The sequence below is a fragment of the Macaca thibetana genome, chromosome 8, assembly GCF_024542745.1.
Source record: "Macaca thibetana thibetana isolate TM-01 chromosome 8, ASM2454274v1, whole genome shotgun sequence".
Taxonomy (NCBI): Eukaryota; Metazoa; Chordata; class Mammalia; order Primates; family Cercopithecidae; genus Macaca; species Macaca thibetana.
Window position 1 is genome coordinate 15,312,639 of NC_065585.1, and position 19,911 is coordinate 15,332,549.

Genomic DNA, 19,911 nt, shown 5'->3' on the forward strand with positions numbered 1-19,911 from the left:
TATAGGTTTTACAATGAAAATTATAGAACATGAAAGTTAATTTGGTACATCGTGTCTGCTGGTGATATGCAGAAAGTACAGTCTGAGCTTTGTCCCAAGTGAAGTGCATATCAGGTTCTTATAGTGGAAAGGCAAGGCTTAAGACTTTTTTGAATATTAAAAGAAAACAAAAGTAAAGTAAATGCATTGTGAAATACTGTCAGCTGAAAGGAATGTTGTTGTATTGAGTGTCAGTTCCAGGAAGTTACTCAAAACTTAAAGGTGTAGCAATCCTGTTTATACAGTTTCTCCTCCTATAGGCACTTTACTTCATCTTGAAACCCATAGGGAGTAAATTGGAAAGAACATGGGTTTCAGGCAAGTTTTTAATTCTTTTCACAAATCCCCTTTTTATTTATCTTTAAAATAAAGATTGTTGCAAGAATGGATTTAGATAATACATGCGTGGTACTTAATACAGAGGAAGCATTAAGCACAGTAATTCCTGTTGTACAGAGCTCCACATGTAGGCAGTTCAGAGGTACTTCCCAGGGCCCTGGCACTGGTGCCTGTCCCTCCTGTTGAAGTTGCCTTTCCTGGTGTCCAATGATTGAATTCTAAATTCAGCACATATGCCAGAGGAACGCGAGCCAAAGAAGTTGTTACAGCTACAGTTGCTGGGAATCCATGAATCAAAGACTTGCTCAGCTAGTTCTGTATGTGAAAGGAAATGGGTGTGACGCTGAAGAAGCCTTTTTAATTCTGATTCAGGAGATACATAATTAGATGCTACTTGATTTTGTTCCACAGATTTTTGGCTGAGAAGGACTTGAGAGCTAAGGTTCTGTGATCCAGAACTGGTTCCAGACTTACTCTTCTGGAAATGAAGAGGGCCCTCCCTGTACTTATTTTTCCAGGATTGGAAATTGAATCAGGGACCCGTTGTTGAGAAGAGAACAGTGAGCAGAATCACATTGACCTGGTCCTGGAATTTGTCTGACAATTTCTGCTTGACTGCAGGAGGTCTGAAGACTGGAAGGGGCCCCACTCAATTGTGCTATTTCTCTCTCTCTCTCTCTTTTTTTTCTTTTGAGACGGAATCGCCTAGGCTGGAGGGCAGTGGTGTGATCTCAGCTAACTGCAACCTCTGCCTCCTGGGTTCAAGCAGTTCTCTGCCTCAGCCTCCCAAGTAACTGGTATTACAGGTGCCTGCCACCACTCCTGGCTAATATTTGCGTTTTTAGTAGAGACGGGGTTTCACCATCTTGGCCAGGCTGATCTTGAACTCCTGACCTTGTGATCCACCAGCCTCAGCCTCCTAAAGTGCTGGGATTACAGACGTGAGCCACCGCGCCCGGCCAATTGTGCTATTTCTCTACAGGACAAAAGGATATATAATCTGGTAAGTCCTAATGGGATCGGGGATGAAAAAGAAAAGGTACCATCATCAGCGACAAAAATGTTCAGGATGGGTTTGTGAAATGAGTCAAAGAATTTTCTTTTCCTACATAATTTGACTGAAAAGGAAGTTAAGTTCTTTTTAATAATGGAGAATTCCTGATAGCATGTAAGGCTGAGGAATATATCTTTGATATATTGTTGTACATGTCCAGTCTTGGAGAAGCTTCTTATGTTCTTATTATTATCTGTTGTCCAGTGAGCTCTTACGTGGCCCATATCAGACAGAATTGAAATGGTCACATCAGGACTTTTACATGAACTGTTGAAAATTCTGACTCTCTTCATTATTGAACATATTTAGAATGTTCAAAAACCGAATTCCTATAGTTAGGAAATCCTATTCCTATTTGTTTTAATTATAACAATACAATTATACTCTTAATTGTAACAATACAATTATACTGTTTTAGCTATTTTTAACTGTACAATTATTGACTATAGTTACCCCGTTGTGCTATCAAATACTAGATCTTATTCAGAAATACTAGATCTTATTCAGTCTAACTATTTTTTTGGTACTCATTAACCATCCCCACCTCCCTCCCACCCCCTAATACCCTTCCCAGCCTCTGGTAACCATCATTTGACTCTCTATCTCCATAACTTCAATTGTCTTAATGTTTAGCTCTCATAAATAAGTGAGAACATGTAAAGTTTGTCTTTTTGTGCCTGGTTTATTTACTTAATCACCTCTAGTCCCATCTATGTTGTTGCAAATGACAGGATCTCTCTTTTTTTTTGAGATGGAGTTTTGCTCTTGTTGTCCAGGCTGAAGTGCAACAGTGTGATCTTGGCTCACTGCAACCTCCACTTCCTGGGTTCAAGCGATTCTCCTGCCTCAGCCTCCCGAGTAGCTGGGATTACAGACATGTGCCACCACATCCGGCTAATTTTGTATTTTTAATAGAGACGGGATTTCTCCATGTTGGTCAGGCTGGTCTTGAACTCCTGACCTCAGGTGATCCACCCGCCTCAGCCTCCCAAAGTGCTGGGATTACAGGCATGAGCCACCGCGCCCAGCCGATCTCATTCTTTTTTATGGTTGAGTAGTACTCTGTTATGTATATGTACCACATTTGTTTAACTGTTCATTTGTTGATGGACACTTGCATTGTTTCCCAATCTTGGCTCTTGTGAACAGTGCTGCAACAAACATGGGAGTGCAGATATCTCTTCAATATACTGTTGTTCTTTCTTTTGGGTGTATACCCAGTAGAGAGGTTGCTGGGTTGTATGGCAGCTCTATTTTTAGCTTTTTAAGGAAGGTCCAAACTGTTCTCCATAGTGGCTGTACTAATTTACATTCCCACAAACAGGGTACAAGGTTCTCTTTTCTCCACCTCCTCTCCAGCATTTTTTATTAACGGGTGAGATTTTAACAGGGGTGAGATTATATCTCATTGTAGTTTTGATTGCCATTTTTAACATGGGTGAGATTATATCTCATTGTAATTTTGATTGACATTTTTCTGATAACTAAAAATGTTGAGGACCTTTTCATATGAGTTTTTCATTTGTATGTATTCCTTTGAGAAATGTTTATTCAACTCTTTTGCCCATATTTTAATCCAATTGTTATATTTTTCCTATAGAGTTGCGTGGGCTCCTTATATTTTCTAGTTATTAATCCCTTTTCAGATGGGCGGTTTGCAAATATTTTCTCCCATTCTATGGGTTGTATTTTTCTGTTGCTGATTTTTCCTTTTGCTGGAAGGAAGCTTTGTAACTTGATGAGATCCAATTTGTCTATTTTTGCTTTGGTTACCTGTGCTTATGGTGTATTACTTAAGAAATTTTTGCCTAGACCAATGTCCTAGAGAGTTTCCCCCAATATTTTCCTGTAGTAGTTTCACAGTTTGAGGCTTTAGATTGAAGTCTTTAATCTATTTTGATTTTATTTTTGTACATGATGAGAGAATGGTGTAGTTTCAGTCTTCTGCATATGAATATCCAGCTTTCCCAGCACCATTTATTGAAGAGACTGTCCTTTCTCTAATGTATGTTCTTGGCACCTTGGTAAAAAATGAGCTTACTGTAGGTGTATGGATTTGTTTCTGGATTCTTGATTATTTTTCTTTGGTCTATGTGTTTGTTTTCATGCCAGTACCATGCTGTTTTGGTTACTGTAGCTCTGTAGTATAATTTGATGTCAGATAATATGATTCCTTGAGTTTTGCTCTTTTTGCTTCGGATAGATTTGGTTATTCTGGGTCTTTTGTGTTTCCATATACGTTTTAGGATTGTTTTTTCTCTTTCTGTGAAGAATGTCATTGGTATTTTGATAGAATTTGCATAGAATCTGAAGATTGCTTTGGATAGTATGGACATTTTAACAATGTTGATTCTTCCAATCTATGAACATGGAATATCGTTTCATTTTTTTGTGTCATCTTTAGTTTCTTTCATTAATGTTTTATAGTTTTCATTGAAGAGATTTTTCACTTCTTCAGTTAAATTAATTCCTAGGAATTTAATTTTATTTGTGGCTCTTGTAAATGGGATAACTTTCTTGATTTTCTTTTCCAATTCTTTGCTGTTGGCATATAGAAGTGCTACTGATTTTTGGATGTTGATTTTGTATCCTGTAACTTTAATGAATTTATAACTTCTTCTTCTTTTTTTTTTTTTTTTGAGATGGAGTCTCACTCTGTCACCCAGGCTGGAGTGCAGTGGCGTGATCTTGGCTCACTCCAAGCTCTGCCTCCCAGGTTCACGCCATTCTCCTGCCTCAGCCTCCCAAGTAACTGGGATTACAGGCGCCCACCACCACGCCCGGCTAATTTTTTGTACTTTTTAGTAGAGACGGGGTTTCACCGTGTTAGCCAGGATGGTCTTGATCTCCTGACTTTGTGATCCACCCACCTTGGCCTCCCAAAGGACAATTTGACTTCTTCCTTTCCAATTAGGATGCCCTTTATTTTTTTCTTCTCCCCATTTAATGAGTCTGTCATATATGACTTTTTATTATGTTGAGGTATGTTCCTTCTATACCCACTTTTTTGAGGGGTTTATCATCAAAGGATATTGAGTTTTATCAAGTGTTTTTCAGCATTAATGGAAATGATCACATGGTTTTTGTCCTTCGTTCTGTTGATATAAGGTATCACATTGATTGATTTGTGTATGTTGTACCATCCTTGCATCCCTGGGATAAATCCCACTTGGTCATGGTAAATGATGTTTTTAATATATTATTGAATTTAGTTTCCTAGTATTTTGTTGAGGATGTTTCCATCAATATTCATCAGAGATATTGGCTTGTAGTTTTTTTGAAGTTTCTTTGTCCTGTTTTTTATTTGGGTAATATTGGCCTCATAAAATGAGTTTGGAAGTATTCCCTCTTTGTCTGTTTTTAAAAATAGTTTGAATAGGATTGGTATTAGCTCTTCTTTAAATGTTTGGTAGAATTCAGCATTGAATTCATTGGGTCCCAGGCTTTTATTTACTGGAGACTTTTTATTACAGCCTTGCTCTCATTAACTGTGATTGATATGTTCAGGTTTTGGATTTCTTCAAGGTTCAATCTTGGTAGGTTGTATGTTTCTGGGAATTTATCAATTTCCTCTAGATTTTCCAATTTATTGGTATATAGTTGCTCATAGTAGCCACCAATAATCCTTTGAATTCCTGCAGTATCAGGTATAATGTTTTCTTTTTCATCTATGTTTTTATTTATTTGGGCCTTCTCTCTTTTTTCTTAGTCTGCCTAAAGATTTGTCTATTTTATCTTTTCAACATAGCAACTTTTATCTCATTCATCTTTTATATTGTTTTCTTCATGTTAACTTTATTTCTGCTCGATCATTATTGTTTATTATTTTCTACTAATTTTGGGTTTGGTCTGCTCTTGGTTTTCTAGTTCTTTAAAATGCATCATTAGGTTATTTATTTGAAGTTTTTCTTCTCTTTTGATGTAGACACTTATAGCTATAAATTTCCCTCTTTGTATTGCTTTTGCTGTATCCATGGGTTTTGGTATGTTTGCATTATCATTTGTTTCAAGAAATGATTCAATTTCCTCATCAATTTCTTCATTGGCCCATCAGTCATTCAGGAGCATATTGTTTACTTTCCATGTGTTTGTATAATTTCTAAAATTCCTATTATTGATTTCTAGTTTTATTCCATGGTGTTCAGAGAAGATACATTATATTATTTCAACTTTTTGAGTGTTTTAATACTAGTTCTGTGACCTAAAATATGGTCCATTCTTGAGAATGATCCATGTGATGAGAAGAAAAAAATGTGTATTTTGCGTCCATTGGATAAAATGTTCTGTAAATACCTATTAGGTTCATTTGTTCTGTAGTACAGATTGAGTCCAATGTTTCCTTGCTGATTTTCTGTCTGGGAGATCTGTCCAATGCTGAAAGTGAGGTGTTGAAGTCTCTAGCTATTATTGTATTGGGGTCTACCTCTTTAGCTCTAATCTGAATCTAACTCTATTTTGTCTAAGTATAGCTATTCCTGCTCTTTTTTGGTTTCCATTGTCACAAATATATTTTCCATTCTTAAGTTTTTATTCCCTGTGTATCTTTATAGGAGAAGTGTATTTCTTGTAGGTAACAGATCATTGGCTCTTGTTTTTTAATTAATTCAATCACTGTATGTCTTTAGATTGGACAGTTTAGTTCATTTACATTTAATGTTATTACTAATAAGTGAGGACTTTTGGTATTTTATTTTTTGTTTTCTGGTTGTTTTGTGATCTTCTGTTTCTTCATTTTCCTCTTCCTTTTAGTGAAGGTAATTTTCACTGATGGCATATTTTAATTTCTTGCTTTTCATTTTTTGCTTATTCATTGTATGTTTTTAGATTTGAAATTACTATGAGGCTTGCAAATGCTATCTTATAACTCATTATTTTAAATGGATGACAACTTAATAGTGATTGCATAAACAAACAAACACAAAAAGAAAAGAAAACTAATAAAAACTCTACACTTTAACTTCGTCTCTCTGCTTTTTAACTGTTTGTTGTTTCTCTTTATGTCCTATGGTACTATGTCTTGAAAGTTGTAGTTGTTTCTGATTGGTTTATCATTTGGCCTTTCTACTTAAGGTAAGAGTAGTTTACATACCACAATTACAGTGTTACAATATTATGTGTTTTTCTGTGTGCTTCCTACTACCATTGAATTTTGTACCTTCAGATGATTTCTTCTTGCTCATTAACATCCTTTTCTTTCAGACCGAACAACTCCCTGTTTGTAAGACAGGTTTGGTGTTGATGAACTCTCTCAGTTTTTGTCTGTCTGGGAAGGTCTTTATTTCTCCTTCATCCTTGAAGCATATTTTTTGCCAGATATACTACTCTAAGGTAAAAGTTTTTTTTCCCTTCAGCATATTAAATATGTCATGCCACTGTCTCTTGGCCTGTAAGGTTTCCAGTGAAAAGTCTGATACTAGATGTATTGGAATTTTATTGTTTGCTATGTTTTCTTTTCTTTTGCCACTTTAGGATTCTTAGTTTATACTTGATATTTGGGAGTTTGATTATCAAATGTCTGAGGTAGTCTTCTTTGGGTTAAATTAGCTGGGTGTTCTGTTACCTTCTTGTACCTTGTACTTGAATATTGGTATCTTACTCTGAGTTTGGGAAGTTCTCCCTTTGCATAAACTTTCTACACCTATCTCTTTCTAAATCTTCTCTTTAAGGCCAATAACTCTTAGATTTGCCCTTTTGAGGCTATTTTCTACATCTTGTAGCATGCTTCATTCTTTTTTCTTTTGTCTCCTTTGACTATATATTTTCAAATAGCCTGTTTTCAAGATCATTAATTCTTCCTTCTGTTTGATCAATTCTGTTATTAAGAGATGCTGATGCATTCTCCTGTAGGTCAATGTATTTTTCAACTCCAGAATTTCTGCTTCTTTTTGATTTTTTCAATTTCCTTAAAAAATGTATCTGATAGAATTCTGAATTCCTTTTATGTGTTATCTTGAATTCTTTTGAGTGTCCTCAAAACAGCTACTTTGAATTCTTTGTTTGAATGATTACATATCTCTGTCTCTCTGGGATTGGTCCCTAATGCCTTATTTAGTCTATTTGGTAAGGTCATGTTTTCCTGAATAGTCTTTTTTTTTTTTTTTTTTTAAATTCAAAATTACATTTTATTGCAGAATTTAAAAATAGTTTTCCTTATAGGCTTCCTGGACTAGAGACTTACATTTTCTTTCTTTCTTTTTAAAATTATATATATATTTTCTTTTTCTATACTTTTATTTTAAGTTCAGGGGTACATGTGTAGGTTTGTTATATAGGTAAACTTGTATCATGGGAGTTTGTTGTACAAATTATTTTGTCACCAAGGTATTAAGCCTAGTACCCATTTGTTATTTTTCTCGATCCTCTCCCTCCTCCCACCCTCCATCCTCTACCTTCCAGTAGGCCCCAGTGTGCGTTGGTCCCCTCCATGAGTCTATGTGTTCTCATCATTTAGCTCCCACTTATAAGTGAAAACAAGTGATATTTGGTTTTCTGTTTCTGTGTTGGTTTATTAAGGATAATGGCCGCTAGCTCCACTGGGAGCTGTCCTTGATCTTGTTCTTTTTTTGGCTACATAGTATTCCATGAGGTATATGTACCACATTTTCTTTATCCAGTCCACAATTGATGGGTATTTAGGTTTATTCCATGTCTTTGCTATTGTGAATAGTGCTGCAATGAACATACGCAAGCATGTGTCTTTATTATAAAATGGTATCTATTTTTTGGGTATATACCCAGTAATGAGCTTGCTGGGTCAGATGGTGTTTCTGTCTTTAGGACTTTGAGGAATCACCAAATTGTCTTTCACAATGGTTGAACTGATTTACATTCCCATCAACAGTGTATAAACATTCCTTTTCTCCACAACCTTGCCAGCATCTGTTATTTTTGACTTTTATTAATAGCCATTCAGACTTGTGTCAGTTGATATCTCATTGTGGTTTTGATTTGCATTTCTCTAATGATCAGTGATGTTGAGCTTTTTAAAAATAAGATTGTTGGCCACATGTATGTCTTTTTTTTGAAAAGTGCCTCAGCAAATATTGCTGCCTGATCCTTCCTCTGGAAGCTTCGTCTCAGAGGGGCACCTGGCTGTATAAGGTGTCAGTTGGCCCCTACTGGCAGACGTCTCCCAGTTAGGCTACACGGGGGTCAGGGACTCACTTGAGGAGACAGTCTATCTGTCCTCAGAGCTCAAACTCTGTGCTGGGATAACCACTGCTCTGTTCAGAGCTGTCAGTCAGGGACGTTTAAGTCAGCAGAAGTTTCTGCTCCCTTTTGTTCAGCTATGCCCTGCCCACAGAGGTGGAGTCTACAGAGGCAGACAGCCCTCGTTGAGCTGCGGTGGGCTCCACCCAGTTTGAACTTCCTGGTGGCTTTGTTTACCTACTCAAGCCTCAGCAATGGCAGACACCCCTCTGTCAGCCCAGGCTGCTAGCTGGCAGTTCAATCTTGGACTGCTGCACTAGCACTGAGCAAGGCTCTGTGGGCGTGGGACCTGCCAAGCCAGGCGCAGGATATAATCTCCTGGTGTGCTGTTTGCTAAGACCATTGGAAAAGTGCAGTATTAGGACAGGAATGTCCCGTTTTTCCAGGTACAGTCTGTCACGGCTTCCTTTGTCTAGGAAAGGGAAATCCCCCAACCCCTTGCACTTCCCTGGTGAGGCAACACCCTGCCCTGCTTGGGCTCACCCTCTGTGGACTGCACCTACTATGCAACCAGTCCCAGCGAGATGAACCAGGTACCTCAGTTGGAAATGCAGAAATCACCTGTCTTCTGCATTGATCACACTGGGAGTTGCAGACTGGAACTGTCATTATTCGGCCATCTTGGAACGATCCTCCACAAACCATCCTTTTCATATATGTTGTTTTTACCTTCAGTGTAGACTAGGACCTGATCATTTCTCATTACTTGGAGTGCAATGCCCTGGCCTACCCTGTCATTAATGATTACCTGTATTATTGCAAAACTGCCCTACTAGACTTCCCACTTCTGCCTGAACTCCCTTACTGCAGGCTAATGTCAACCCAGCCACCACAGACATCTCTCTGCAAAAGATGCATCAGATATGTTACTTGTGTGCTCAAATCCCTCCAAAGGCTTTTAATCTCACTTCAAGTAAAAGAGAGTGATGAAAATGACCGACAGGGGCCTTCACCAACTTGCCTTCAGTTTCTTCTGACCTCATCTTCTTTCCTTTCCACCTCACATATTCCAGGCATGCATTGCTTCTAAATCTTTTCACTTGCTGATTTCTTTTTTTTTTTTTTTTTTTTTTTTTTTTGAGACGGAGTCTCGCTCTGTTGCCCAGGCTGGAGTGCAGTGGCCGGATCTCAGCTCACTGCAAGCTCCGCCTCCCGGGTTCGGGCCATTCTCCTGTCTCAGCCTTCTGAGTAGCTGGGACTACAGGCGCCCGCCACCTCGCCCGGCTAGTTTTTTGTATTTTTTAGTAGAGACGGGGTTTCACCGTGTTAGCCAGGATGGTCTCGATCTCCTGACCTAGTGATCCGCCCGTCTCGGCCTCCCAAAGTGCTGGGATTACAGGCTTGAGCCACCGCGCCCAGCCACTTGCTGATTTCTCTACCTGGAATTCTTTTCTCCACATAATGTTCATTGTTTATACCTTGCCTCCTCTACATTATTGTTCAACTGTCACTTCTCAGTGTGGCTTTCTCTGTAAAACTGCAAACACCAACATATTCTCTACCACTACTCATATCGTCTTAACATAAACCCCGCCTTCCCTCTGGCCCTTTAGTTGATGACAGTATTGAGCCCTTCCTTCTTCTTGTTATTTAGAGTATCCCTGGGTTAGAGGTGAGGAGATACCCAGGATTTCCTACTCCAACCATAAGGGGCAATGAATTTCACAGCAGTGCCTCTGTCAGAAGCCCAAATTGTCTTTAGAAGCCCAAAGTTGGAAGCCAGTTGTGGTGGTGTGTGCCTATAATCCCAGATGCTAGGTAGGCTGAGGTGGGAGAATCACTTAAGCCCAAGAGTTCAAGACCAGTCTGGGCAACATGGCAAGACCCTGTCTCAAAAACAACAAAAAAATGAACTCAAAGTTGAGAAAGTTATAATCTAGTCACTATTTTAAGTTAAGACCTGCTAATCTCATATGTAGATCTTTTCCTTTAGGGGAAATATCAATAATTGGTGAGAGTTTAACCATTTTCTTCCTTTCCCAACTGATGTTCTCCTTTCATCTCCTCCTAGCAACATGCCCTCCATGTTTGAACGCATTAGCAAAAATTTGATCAAAGAGATTGGAAGCAAAGACTTGGCACCTGTCAAATACCTACTGAGTGCCACCAAATTACGTCAGTTTGTTATATTACGAAAGAAGGATTCTCGTTCATCTATTTGGGGACAATCTGACTATGTTCCAGTTGGATTCTCCCTCAATGATATCCTGGAGCCAAGTTCTTCAGTCCCAGGTATTGTCAGCCAGAGGCCTAGGAGGTGAGGGGTGAAAAACATGGGTGGTCAGAAAAAGATGGCCCAGCATCCAAAAATAACTGAGCACCTAGAAAAGAACTCTCAGGACTAGCCTTGCCTGTAGACAAGGGGCAAGAAACAAAGACAAATTGAGAATCCTACTAATTATCTGGATGTAGGCATTCATTAGGTCATTTAATATTTGCATCAGGCTCATGAGGATATTATCCCCATTTTACATAAGAGTAAATAGAAGGTTATACAATTGTCTGTTCAAAGTTATGTACCTGGGGGCTGGGCACTGTGGCTCATGCCTATAATCCCAGCACTTTGGGAGACTGAGGTGGGCAGATCACTTGAGGCCAGGAGTTCGAGATCAGTCTGGTCAACATGCCGAAACCCAGACAGGGTGGTGCACTCTTGTACTCTCATATACTCGGGAGGCTGAGACTCAATAATTGCTTGAGCCCAGAAGGTGGAGGTTGCAGTGAGCTGAGACTGCACCAATGCACTCCAGCCTGGATGACAGAGTGAGACTCTGTCTCAAAACAACAACCACCACCAAACCAAAAACAGTTTGTCTCTGGGAACTGGTAGAACTGCTATCCAAACCCAGGTCTGTCTGGCTCCACATCCCAAACATTTTCGGCCCCTGTGTGCTGCCCTCTGCGGCTGGGTGCTGTGCCTGCTGCAGAGGAGACAGTGTGCCTGGAAGGATGATCCCAGGGGTCTTCTGGACACTGTACATTTGACACCACTATTTCTCAGGGTGAAGATTTTATCTCTGTCACACGGTGCCCCTTTAAACATTTAAACATTTTCTGTCTGTAGTAATTTACGTTCCGTTGATTAGTTAGTTTTCAACAGAGTTTTAAATGAGTGGGAGGGTTGGGGCAAAATAGGTCTTTGTGATTTCATTCTGCTCACCAGCTGTTCTTGGCTAAACCTTTGAATTCTTGAATGAATTCCTGGCTAAACCTATGGTCATCTTTTCTTTCCCAGAAACTGTTGTGACAGGACCGTTCCACTTCAGTGACATTGTGATCCAGAAGCATAAGGCTGATGTGAGTGTGAATGTTGGTGTAGAAGTGAGTGTGTCAGGGGAGGCCTCTGTGGACCATGGATGCTCCCTTGAGTTTCAAATTGTTACCATCCCATCTCCAAACCTGGAAGACTTTCAAAAAAGGTGAGGCCATGGGAGAGGAAGGGAATGGATCATCAGTATCCCAGGGGGTGCTATCCTTGAACACAAAAATACATCTAGCATGTCTTGTTGTAGGAATGAAAATCAAGATGATGACATCCCAGATTTTGCTACTCTTTTTAAGTATTCATACCTTCCTTTACTCGAGTAATAGCTATTAGTTACCTAACGAATACTTATTAGAGCAGTAACTACCCACTACTGTGCTGTTATTCATTGGGGATAGAATGAAAACAAGACAGATGTAAATACCTGTCATAAAGCAGCTTACATTTAGTGGAGACAAGGGATGGGCAGGGAGTAAGAAAATAAGCAATAAAAAATAAATTAACAAAGTATTAATTTAAGTGAGACAAAGACTCTAAAACTATTTATTTAAATTACATGTACATTACTGTCTTGGGATTTATTTTTTTTTTCCAGCTCTATTGAGATATAGTTGACAAATAAAATTGTGTGAATTTAAGGTGTACAATGTGATGATTTGATGTATGTATATATTGTGAAAAGACCACAATAAAGGCAGTTAACATATTTATTACTTCACCTAGTTATCGTTTTTTTTTTTTTTTTTTGTGGTGAGAACATTTAATATCTACTCTCAGCAAATTTCAAATATACAATACAGTATTGTTAGTCTGTGTTCCCTTTGACCAATGTCCCCCCCATTTCCCTGACTTCCTAACCCCTGCTAACCACCATTATATTTTGTTTCTATAAGTTTGACATTTACAGGTTCCACATATATGTGAGATTATACAGTATTTGTATTTCTCTGTTTGATTTTTATTTAGCATAAAGCCATCAAGGTTTATCCATGTTGTTGCAAATAGCAGGGTTTCTTCCTTTTTTATGGCTGAATAATATTCCATTGTACATACATACTATGATTTCTTTTTCCATTCATCTGCTGACAGGCACTTAGGTTGTTTTGGTGTCTTGGTTTTTGTGAACAATGCTGCAATGAACATAGAAGTGCAGATATGTCTTTGAGCTACTGATTTAGTTTTCATTGGCTGTATACCCAGAAATGGGATTGCTGGATCATATGGTAGTTCTAGTTTTAGTTTTTTGAAGAACCAACATACTGTTTTCCATATGGCTATATCAATTACATTCCAACTAATAGCATACAAGGATTTCCTTTAATTCACATCTTTTGCCAACACTTATCTTTTTGTTAAAAGCCATCCTAACAGATGCGAAGTTTTGTCTCATTGTGGTTTTGATTTCTATGTCCCTGATAAGTAATTTTGAGCACCATTTCATGTGCCTGTTAGCTTATTTGTATGTCTTTTATTTGGAGAAAATATCTATTTAGGTCCTTTGCCCATTTTTTAAATCAAGATTTTTGTTTTTGTTTTTGCAATTTAGCTATATGAATTCTTTATATATTTTAGATATTAACCCTTTATCAGGTTTGCAAATATTTTTGACCATTCTGTAGGTTGCATTTTCACCCTGTTGATTGTTTCCTTTGCTGTGCAGAAGCTTTTTAGTTTGCTGAATACCACTTTTCTTTTTTTAGCTGCTGGTGCTTTTGGTGTCATATCAAACAAACTGTTGCCATAACCAATCTTGAGGACCTTTCCCCCTGTATTTTCTTCTAAAAATGTTTTAAGGTTCCGTATTGTATATTTAGGTTTCTAATCTACTTGGAGTTGATCTTTGTGTATAAGGTAAGGACCCAGTTTCAGTCTTTTGCATGTGAATATCCCGTTTTCTCAACACCATTTTTTGAAGACACTATCCTTTATCCCACTATCTATTCTTGTCACGCTTGTCAAATATTAATTGATCATACACATATGAGTTTATTTCTTGGCCCTCTACTTGATTCCACTAGTTTATATGTCTGATTTTACGCAAGTGCCGTAAGTTTTAACTTCTGTAGCTTTGTAATATACTTTGAAATCAGGAAGTATGGGGTGTCTAGCTTTGTTTTTCTTGAGATTGCTTTAGCTATTCTGGGTCTTTCCATAAGAGTTTTAGGATTATTTTTTCTATTTCTGTGAAGATTGTCGTTGGTATTTTGATAAGAATTGTATTGAATCTATAAATTGCTTTGAGTAGTATGACATTTTAATAATATGAATTCTTCTTATCCATGAGCACAAAAATTTTGCTGTTTATTTTTGTCTTCTTTAATCAATTTTGTAGTTTTCAGTATATAGACCTTTCACCTCCTTGGTGAAATGTATTCACAAGTATTTTATTATTTTTGATTCTATTATAAATGGATTTTTTTTTTTTTTTTTAGACAGAGTCTCACTCTGTCACCCAGGCTGGAGTGCAATGGCATGATCTTGACTCACTGCCACCTCTGCCTCCCGGGTTCAAGCAATTCTCCTGCCTCAGCCTCCCAAGTAGCTGGGATTACAGGTGCCTGCCACAATGCCCAGCTAATGTTTTGTATTTTCAGTAGAGATGGGGTTTTGCCATGTTGGCCAGGCTGGTCTCGAACTCCTGACCTCAGGTGATCCACCTGCCTCAGCCCGCCAAAGAGCTGGGATTACAGGTGAGAGCCACCATGTCCAGCCTATAAATTGATTTTTAAAGATAGTTCATTGTTAATTTATAGAAATACAACTGATTTTTAATGTTGATTTTGTATCCCGCAACTTGACTGCATTTATTTATTAGTTCTAATATTCTTAAAATGAAGTTTTTAGGATTTTCAATGTATAAGATAATATCATCTGTAAAGAGATAATTTTACTTCTTTCTTTCCTATTTAGGTGCCTTTTATTTATTTATTTTTCCCTAATTTCACTGGCTAGCATTTCCAGTGCTATACTGAAGAGAAGTGGTGAGGGTGGACATTCTTGTTTTGTTCCTTATTTTAAAGGAAAAGCTTTTCAACATTGAGCATAATGTTAGCTGTGGACTTTATTATGACCATGTATAGCTTTCATTATGTTAAAGTACATTTCTTCTATATCTAATTTGCTGAGAGTTTTTATCATGACAGGATGATAAATTTCACCAAATGCTTTTTCTACATCTACTGAGGTGATCATATGGTTTTTGTCCCTGATTATGTCAGTATGTTGTATTGTATTTATTGATTTGCATGTGTTGAACCATCCTTTCATTCCAGGGATAAATTCCACTTGATTATGCTGTACGATCCTTTTAATGTGCTGTTAAATTTGGTTTGCTAAAATTTTGTTAAGGACTTTTGCATCTATGTTTATCAGATATATTGGCCTGTAATTTTCTTTTCTTGTTGTAATGTGCTTATCTGGCTTTGGTATTAGAGTAATGCTGGCCTTGCACAATGAATCTGAATTATTCTTTCCTCTTCAGTTTTTTGGTTTGAGCAGCATTGATGTAATCTTCTTTAAATGTCTAGTAGAATTCACCAGTGAAGGCATTCGGTCATGGGCATGTTTTTTGGGAGCTTTTTTGATTACTGATTCAATCACCTTACTTGTTAATGATATGTTTATATTTTCTGTTTCTTCATGAGTCAATCTCAATATGTCATATGTTTCTAGGAATTTATCCATTTCTCTTAGATGCCCCAGTTTGTTGATATATAATTGTTGATAATAGGCTCTCATGATCTTTTTTATTTCTGTGGCATCATTTGTATGTCTCCTTTTAACTATAAATTTATTTATTGGAGTTCTTCTTTCTTGGTTTGTCTAGCTAAGGGTTTGTCAATTTTTAATTTTTTTCAAAAAACCCCTCAGTTTTATTACCTTTTCTATTGTTTTTCTATTTTCCATTTAATTTATTCTGCTCTAATCTTTTTTTTTTTTTTTTTTTTTTTTTAGACAGAGTCTTGTTCTGTTGCCTAGGTTGGAGGGCAGTGGTCAGCGGTGTGATCTTTGCTCACTGCATGCTCCGCCTCCTGGGTTCACGCCATTCTCCTGCCTTAGCCTCCCAAGTAGCTGGGACTACAGGCACCCACCACCACACCTGGCTAATTTTTTTTTTTTTTTTTTTTGTATTTTTAGTAGAGATGGGGTTTCATCATGTTAGCCAGGATGGTCTCGGTCTCCTAACCTTGTGATCTGCCCGCCTTGGCCTCCCAAAGTGCTGGGATTACAGGTGTGAGCCACTGTGCCCAGTCTGTTCTTCTTTTCTAGTTCTTTAAGGTATAAAGTTAGGTTGTTGATCTGAATTATTTCTATTTTCTTAATGTGGGTGTTTATAAACTTTCCTCTTAGAACTGCTTTTGCCATATCCCATAAGTTTTGGTATGTTGTGTTTTCATTTTTGTTTGTGTAAGATATTTTTTGAATTCCCTTTTGATTTCTTCTTTGACCCACTGATTGTTCAGTTTAATTTCCACATATTTGTGAATTTTCTGAAATTCCTTGTTATTTCTAGTTTTGTGCCATTGTTATTGGAAAAGATACTTGAAATAATTTCTGTCTTCTTAAATTTGTTAAGACTTGTTTTGTGGCCTAACATATGGTCTATCTTGGAGAATGTTCCATGTGCTCTGGAGAAGAATTTGTATTCTGCTGCTGTTAGATGGAATGTTCTGTATATGTCTGTTAGGCTCATTTGGTTTATAATATTTTTTTCAAGTCTTATATTTTTGCATTGATTTTTTTTTTCTGGGTGATGTGGCCATTAGAGTGGGTATTAAAGTCTCTTACTAATTTTGTATTGCTCTTTATTTCTCCTTTTAGTTTTGTTAATATTTGATTCACATATTTATGTGCTCTGATGTTTCATGCATATTTATAGTAGTATCATTATATAATGACATTCTTCTATCTTGTTACAGTTTTTGACTTAAGTCCATTTTATCTGACATATATGTATATATATATATATATATAAAATATGTGTGTGTGTGTGTATGTGTGTGTGTGTGTGTGTGTGTGTCTATGTAAGTATGGCCACCCTTGTTCTTTTTTGGCCATCTTTTGCATTAGAATTTCTTTTTCCATCTCTTCCCTTTCAGCCTGTGTGTCCTTAAAGCTAACACGAATCTCTTTTAGGCAACAAGTCATTGGATCTTGCTTTCTTATATATTTATCCACTCTGTCTTTAGTTTGGAAAATTTAATCTGTTTACATTTAATATAATTATTGATAGGTAACTACTTGCTATTGTCATTTTAATTGTTTTATGACTTTTATAGTTTTTTTCTTTCCTTTTTTCTCACCTGCCATCTTCCTTTGTGATTTGATTACTTTTTGTGGTAGGATGCTTGATTCCTTTCTCTTAATCTTTTGCATACCTACTACAGGTTTTTCCTTTGTAGTTACAATGAGGCTTACATAAAATATCTTATAGTTATAATATCCTATTTTATGCTGATAACTTAATTTTGGGGGATTAATTTTTTTTGGGGGGTCAACCTATTTTGGACATTTTTGAGACAGTCTCACTGTGTCATTCAAGCTGGAATGCAGTGGCACAATCTCAGCTAACTGCAACCTCTGCCTCCTAGATTTAAGCAATTCTCATGCCTCAACCTCCCAAGTATGTGGGGCTATGGGCGTGTGCCACTACAACTGGCAAATTTTTTGTATTTTTATTAGAGACAGGGTTTTGCCGTATTAGCCAGGCTGGTCTTGAACTCCTGGCCTCAAGTAATCTGCCTGCCTTGGACTCCTAAAATGCTGAGATTACAGACATGAGCTGCCATGCCTGGCCTTCAGCTTAATTTTGATTGCATAAAAAGCATTATACCTTTACTTCTTCCCCTCATTGATATTTTAGGTTATTGATATTATGATTTACATATTTTTATACTGTATATCTAAAAACAAATTATTGTAGAGTTATTTTTAATATACTTAAAACATTTTTATACCAGAGTTGAAAATCATTTATGTACCACATTTAGAATATTACAGAATTCTGACTCTGATTATATATTTTCCTTTACTGACGAATTTTACACATTCATGTGTTTTATGTTGTTAATTAACATATTTTCATTTCAACTTGAAGAATTCCCTTTTGCATTTCTTGTAAGGTGCTCTGCCCTCATGAATGGATTAATATCATTATTGTGGGAGTTGGGTAGTTTTTGCAGGAGTGGGCTGTTGACAAAAGGGTGAAGTTCAGCGCTTATATTCTCTTTGTCTTGTGTGTTTGCTTCTGCTTTTCACCATCTTCTATGAGATGACATAACACCAAATGCTGGTGCCATGCTCTGAGGCTTCCCAGCCTCCAGAATCATGAGCCAAATAAACTTCAGTTTTATATAATTTAGCCAGTCTGTCATATTCTCTTACAGCAACAAAAAACAGAACAAGACAGCAGTTTTTTTTTCTTTCAGTATCTTGAATATATCATCCTTTCCTAGCCAGGTTTCTCCTAAGAAATTTGCTGATTGTCTCATAGACACTCCCCTGTATGTAATGAGTAGCTTTTCTCTTGTTACGCTCGGTATTTTCTCTTTATCTTTGACTTTGGATAATTTAATTGTACTGTGTCTTGGTGTAGACCCTTTTGGGTTCAACCTATTTGGGAAATTTTTAGTGTCACATATCTTGATGCCCCCTTCTCTCTCAAAATTTGGGAGTTTCCTCCTGTCCTCTCCTCTCCTCTCTGCTCCTCTCCTCTCCTCTCCTCTCTTTTGTGACAGGGTCTTGCTCTGTCACTGAGGCTGGAGTGCAATGGCACGATCCTGGTTCACTGCAGCCTCTACCTCCTGGGCTGAAGTGATCCTCCCACCTCAACTTCTTGAGTAGCTAGGACTACAGGTCCTAGCTACTCAAGGTGTGTGCCACCAACTTGCTTAAATTTTTATTTTTTGGAGAGACATGGTCTCAATATTATGCTCAGGCTGGTTGTGAACTCCTGGACACAAGTGATCCTCCAACCTTGGTCTCCCAAAGTGCTGGGATTATAGGTGTAAGCCACTGCCCTTGGCTATCATTATTTCTACAAATAGGCTTTTTATCTCTTTCTCACTCTCTTATGTTTCTGGAGAATATTATATTTTGTTTCACTTGATGGTATCCCATAAGTGCCATATATATTTTTTCACTCTGCATTCTGTTTTCTTTTTATTCCTCTGACTGGGTACTTTCAAATTGTCTTTGAGTCCACTAATTCTTCCTTTTGCTTGATTGAATCTGCTGTTGAAACTTTCCTAATTTTTTTTCAGTTTAGTTACTGTATTCTTTATCTGTAGGATTTTTTAATGGTTTCTATTTCTTTGTGGAACTAATTTTGTATATTATTTTCTTAATTTTGTTTCATCGTCTATCTGTATTTTCTTGTAGTTCATTGAACTTCTGAATTCTTTGTCAGTTGGTTTATAGATCTCCATTTCTTTAGAGTCAGTCATTGGCGTTTTATTAGTTTCCTTTGGTGGTATAACGTTTTCCTGATACCTCATAATCCTTGTATCTTGCATTTCTTTTTGTGCTTTTGAGGCAGCAGCCACTTCTTCTAGCCTTAACAAGTTCATATCAGTAGAGATAGACCTTCACCAGTCAGTCCAGCCTTTGGTTCTAGATGGACTGGCTGTTAGTGTTCATGAGTAAGTGTGGGTTGCTATTCACACTCTCTAGTTGGTGCAGCCACTGCCCACACTCTGAGGTGGAACTGCTGGCTGTGCTCATGATTGGGCTGGATCACTGGCTGGGTTCTGTGATCAGGAAGAGCTGTTGGCTGGGCTCCCTCATAGGGTGGAGATTTTGACTGGCTTTGTGGTCAAGTGGGGCCACTGGCTGGACCCCACAATCACCTCTTGTCAGATGTTGTTGCAGCCTGTGCTCCTTGTGATACTGTTATTTAAGGTATATAATTGGGCAGGGCTTTAGGCTGGGCTCTGAAATTGCCCCTGGTTGGGTGGGGGCCCATGAAGTGCTCCCTGACTGGGTGTGCTGCTGGCTGGATGCCATG

General features: G+C 37.7%; 1 protein-coding gene across 1 annotated transcript in view; it reads left to right on the forward strand.

Annotated features, from left to right (window-relative positions):
• Window positions 1–499: 499 nt before the first annotated feature.
• The window catches only part of GSDMC (gasdermin C), a 39,066-nt gene continuing 19,654 nt past the window's right edge, over window positions 500–19,911 (forward strand). Inside the window, exons 1-3 of the mRNA XM_050800784.1 lie at window positions 500–1,381; window positions 10,653–10,873; window positions 11,877–12,060. Of these exons, the coding sequence (XP_050656741.1) occupies window positions 10,657–10,873; window positions 11,877–12,060 (401 nt within the window). The 5' untranslated portion in view covers window positions 500–1,381; window positions 10,653–10,656. The remainder of the gene's footprint in view (window positions 1,382–10,652; window positions 10,874–11,876; window positions 12,061–19,911) is intronic.